Genomic DNA, 5,000 nt, shown 5'->3' with positions numbered 1-5,000 from the left:
CTGAACTGTGCTCCCAAAACAAGATAACCTTGTTTAAATACCAGAGAAACAGTTTACAGGGATAAATCAAGAAGAGGGGGACATACAGTATAAAGTGTGTATGCGTGTGAATGTGTGTGTGTGTGTGTGTGTGTGTGTGTGTGTGTGTGTGTGTGTGTGAGAGAGCTGCATAGGGTTGTAGCAAACAGACTCAAATGGAGTGCTGTCCAGTTCCATGAGGAAGTCTGTGTTTAGAAATCACTTAGGCAGTGGCAGACAGCCTGAATGCTATGCAGGCTAAAGCACTGTCCAGATGAAGCCTCACGCCCCCGCTGAGCATTGACACATCAGACTGGGCCAAGGACCAGCTGAGCAAGAGCTGACCGCTCTGTGAGCAGGACTTTTCCCTGTGGTGTCGCTTTATGGAAAATGTTTGCTCAATAAGGTTGTTTTTCTAAGCAGAGGAGAAACTTGTTCACTGTGCAGGTGTCTTTGTGCAGGGCTGCGCTTATCGAGAACTAAACAGAGAGGATGGGAGCTCATTAGAGATGTTCTCCAGTTGCACAAATGTCAGACTTCCTGGCTGTTGTTTTGGTTGGAGAGCTGCCAGCTGGTGCCCCAGCCTGGTCTCTCACTGCTCCATCCAGCACAGCTCTTGTTCAAATCAGTCACACCCAGACCTGTATGTGTGTGTGTGTGTGTGTGTGTGTGTGTGTGTGTGTGTGTGTGTGGTGTGTGTGGTGTGTGTATTAATGCGGGTGTGTGTACTACTCTTGCATGTGTGTACTGCATGTGTATGTATTCGTTTGAGTCAACCTGACCTGCTGGTCTTACTCCTGTTCTCCTTTCATTAATATCTCCTCAGAGTGCGGTCTCTCTCTCTTTCTCTTTCTCTTTCTCTTTTTCTCTCTCTCTCTCTCACTCTCTCTCTCTCTCTCTCTCTCTCTCTCTCTCTCTCTCTCTCTCTCTCTCTCGGCTTTGTTTTCAGGCCTCCTAAGGTCTGTTTCTTTTCCAAAGTTGTCCACACACGCCAGGCCATCATGAGGACCCACTCAGCAGGAAGCGTCATTTCCCAGCACACACACACACACACACACAGCACCGGGAGGATGCACCAGGGGAGTGGGAGGAAGGCGCGGGGGGTTGTTGGGCAAATGAACTGAGCCGCACATCTATCCGCCTTCTCAAAGTGTGTTTGTAGTCCCCCAGCGGTACAGAAAACGTGCACACAGACACTCCACAGTCCACACACACACACACACACACACACACTGCCGCTACCACCGCCAACACAAAACTCTTCATAACAGTGGGGTTGAGACAGCTCAATTATTCTCTGAGCTATCATAGAAGCACTCCCATAACATTGGACTGAGGTATACTGTCCAATGATCTGAGGCTTCAGTGTTGACTGTCTGGTGCTCTCCTCTGCATTGTGTGAGACACACACACACACACACACACACAGACACACACGTAGATTTAGAGCCGCAGCGGCAGCAGTGTTGACAGGAGGCCTCTCTGGCTGCATGACAGATGTGTTTTGGAAGGAGACAGTAAGTCAGGGGAGGCCAAGAAGCAGTGAAAGGCTGGTGTTCACCATCCGCAGCTACGTAGCTGAGGCCTCACACGAGAAGGCAATATGGGATATGACAGATATTTGTGTGTTGGGTGTGTGTACTGTACGTGTGGGAGTGAGTATGTGTGTGCATATGCACATTTGGGTGAGTGCATGTGTGTGTGTGTGTGTGTGTGTGTGTGTGTGTGTGTGTGTGTGTGTGTGTGTGTGTGTGTGTGTGTGTGTGTGAGAGAGAGAGAGAGAGAGAGAGAGAGAGAAAGAGAGAGAGAGAGAGAGAGAGGCTGGGCATGTGTTTCCGTCATTCGTGCCTGCAGTAGCATTGTCATGTCTGACAGCGCCCGTGGTGAACCAGCGATGTCAATTACCCGCTGTGTCGGGAGCATGCTCACTCACGTCTACCGGTCAAACGCGCTGACAGTGTGGGAATGCCGCCCTGCATGGGCCGCCGGTCCAGCCTGAGCCGCCTCAGTTCTGACCAGTCCACTACAGCCCCCAAACCAGCTCCGGGTCTGCCAAAAGTCACAGGGTCACAGCTGCTACACGAGCAGCCATGCTGGCTCTGCAGATTGTGGCTGCCACGGGCCCCACCTCTGACGGATGGAGCTGCACGGCAACTGTAAGCACAGTTGTGCAAGGCTGAGAGTAGCCTGCTAATGATGCGATGAGTGTAAAACAGGGAAGAAGAGGCACAGCAATAGCAACAGAGCTGGTGGTGGTGGCTGAGTGACCAGTGGGGTGGACACAGCGTCCCCCTGCTGCCCTGGCGGTGCTGTGATAACTCTCTTTACACAAAAGGCATGACAACAATCGCCTCAGCCGCTAAAGGGGGTGGACAGTCTGGGCAGACTGTTGCTTGAAATCCAGCCCTCTCTCTCTCTCTCTCTCTCTCTCGCTCTCTCTCTCTCTACCCACCACTCTTCTCTCTCCACCCATCACATTCCTTTCTCTCTCTTTCTCTCACTCTCTCTCTCATCTAACGCACACTCAAATACCAATACGCACTATTTTTCTTTCTTTTATAACTCTTTTTTCATCTCTTTCTCTCTCTCACACTCTCTCTCTCTCTCTCTTTCTGTCTCCCTTCCTGGTCCCAGAGGCCACTCAGAAAGGGCCCCATCAGAAAAACACAGACCAGCTGTTCCCTAGTGAAGACAGAAGTGAGGAGGAATCATTGCAGAGAGAAAGAGAGAAAAAAAGAGAGAAAGAGAGAGAAAGCTTATGAGTCTACCATTTACGCTGGCAGGCCATAAATACACACAGTTGTATGAAATTAAAGTAATTAGTGTGAGTAAAACACCTTTAGAAGACCGCACACACACACACACACACACACACACGTGCACGCGTGCGCGGTGATGAACAGAATCATCTGTGTCCCCCTCATGTGCAGCGCTGCTCGGGTGAAAACACGAATAATGAACATAAACACGCTGGAAGATATCCTCATCAGAGGTAACCATTTTTCCCCCTTTCTCTCTTTTCAAACCACCTCATTAATCCCACTCACTATCTCTGACGGCCCACCACACACAGATATGCAGTTCTCAATCGCAAATATGGCTTTAGAGCAAGGTAACACACACACACACACCTAACACAGATGAGTACTGTATATCTCACACATATACACACACTCATCTTGCACACATGTGCACTCACATTCTGTCTCTTCCAACACTCCCCTGCACTCCCACTTCATCCAGGTGGAGGAGGCCATCAGACTAGGGCTTTCTGCGGCGCTGCAGTTCCGTGGGTTGGAACCCATCATCGAAATCTGCCCATTGATAAGGGAAACCTTGCCTGCGGGCACATCGGAGCAGCCGCCACCCCACACCTGGGCACAGTACTCCTCAAAGTCAACCGCATACTTTGCCAAGGACTTTGGTATGGAGTGTCGAGGGCAAGGCCGAGAGAGAGAGAGAGAGGGGGGGGGGGGGGGAGTGAGAGAGAGAGTGAGAGAGAGAGGGAGAGGGAGGAAGGTGGAGAGAGAACGCGACAGGGGAGAGAGAGCGAGAGAGGGAGAGAAACACACAGGGTGAGAACAGGAGAGCAGCAGCATGGGCTGTTTTTCATATCTGTTTATTGATCATGGCAGATGGCTGTCAATCAATCTTATCTGCTCTCAGCACACTCGGCTGTGGGTTTCCGGAGGGAGCCTGCGGGGCCACGGGACCCTGCTAGGGGATTTGGGGGCTGTAATCATAGACCTTGAGCATATTTTCGCTGCTCAGGTTCATGTGTGTGTGTGTGTGTGTGTGTGTGTGTGTGTGTGTGTGTGTGTGTGTGTGTGTGTGTGTGTGTGTGTGTGTGTGTGTGTGTGTCAGTGCCTGTTAGTAAGAGATAATATGTAGCAGACTGGTTGGACTTGCAGACTGAGGAAAACTCACCCTCTCAAACGAGGGGCCACTCCATTGTCACACCTCCTCGAGAGCGCGTGAGCACCAGATGTCTGTGCATGCTGTGCATGTGATTGCGCACCCAAACCATAGGTTTTACAAACGCAGAAGCCTCAGCCATATTAAGGGCTGCCAAGTCTGTTTATTTATCAATCAATCATCAATCAAACGGCAAACACAAGCGGAGGGCCAGCAGATGTGTGGACACCCTCGGCATGTGCTAACAATAACTCTGTCTGAACTCATTCCTCTGACTCAGCGCAGCTCCTAAAAAAGCTACACGCAACTTGAGAAAAACACACATGATCAAGGCAGCGCGGGGAATTATGTCTTGTTTCAACACGAGGGAGAGCAGAGTTGAATCAACACCACATCTGAGAGAGGCATGGGAGCGAGCGGCGTCTAAGCTCAGGGCCCCCGACGTGTTAGCGTTTATTATGTTTAGCCACGCCGATCCATCACCGCGGAGAAGTTCAAACTTCACCAGAACTCCCGACAGAATGCAAACATAATAAAGCTTTCCCAAGGGCCCCCCCGGGACCAGCCTGCATAACACATCTGGGTTTTTTTTTGTTTTTTTTAAAGCCCTTTAGTGGAGAATGCAGGAATTCATGGGCATTAGTGCTAATGTGAACTAGAGAATGCGCTTTGTTCGGAGAGAGAGAGTTTTGTCCTTACCTCGGCAGACGTTGCCGTTGTCGGGCTCGAAGCCGGCCTTGCAGGTGCAGCGTCCGATGGGCACCATCCACTCTCCGTCGCCATTGCAGTAGAGTTTGATGGGCACGTCCACCTCCTCGGAGTTGGGGATGCAGACGCCGCGGGCGATGACCAGCGAGGTGCTCTCGGCGCCCGTCATGGTCTCGGGGAAGACGGCGAAGTTCTGCACCACGCTCGGGCACTTCTTGTAGAAGACGCGGACGGACAGCAGCGACATGCATGCGCCGTAGTCCTGGAAGGCCAAGTAGAAGCCGTTCTGCGAGAGCGGGCCGAAGCTGCGCACCTCCGTGTTGACCTTCATCAGGCGCCCGCCGAAGTCCACCTGCGAG

General features: G+C 51.5%; 1 protein-coding gene across 2 annotated transcripts in view; it reads right to left on the bottom strand.

Annotated features, from left to right (window-relative positions):
* Window positions 1-5,000, bottom strand: part of LOC121715815 (ephrin type-B receptor 1) — a 186,256-nt gene that overhangs the window by 113,641 nt on the left and 67,615 nt on the right. For both annotated transcript variants that reach the window (XM_042101777.1, XM_042101788.1), the window contains exon 3: window positions 4,633-5,000. This exon is cut by the window's right edge and continues 314 nt beyond it. In XM_042101777.1, coding sequence (XP_041957711.1) covers window positions 4,633-5,000 — 368 coding nt within the window. The remainder of the gene's footprint in view (window positions 1-4,632) is intronic.

This window comes from Alosa sapidissima, chromosome 1 (assembly GCF_018492685.1).
Source record: "Alosa sapidissima isolate fAloSap1 chromosome 1, fAloSap1.pri, whole genome shotgun sequence".
Lineage (NCBI taxonomy): Eukaryota > Metazoa > Chordata > Actinopteri > Clupeiformes > Clupeidae > Alosa > Alosa sapidissima.
This window is presented reverse-complemented; position numbering and strand designations above follow the sequence as displayed.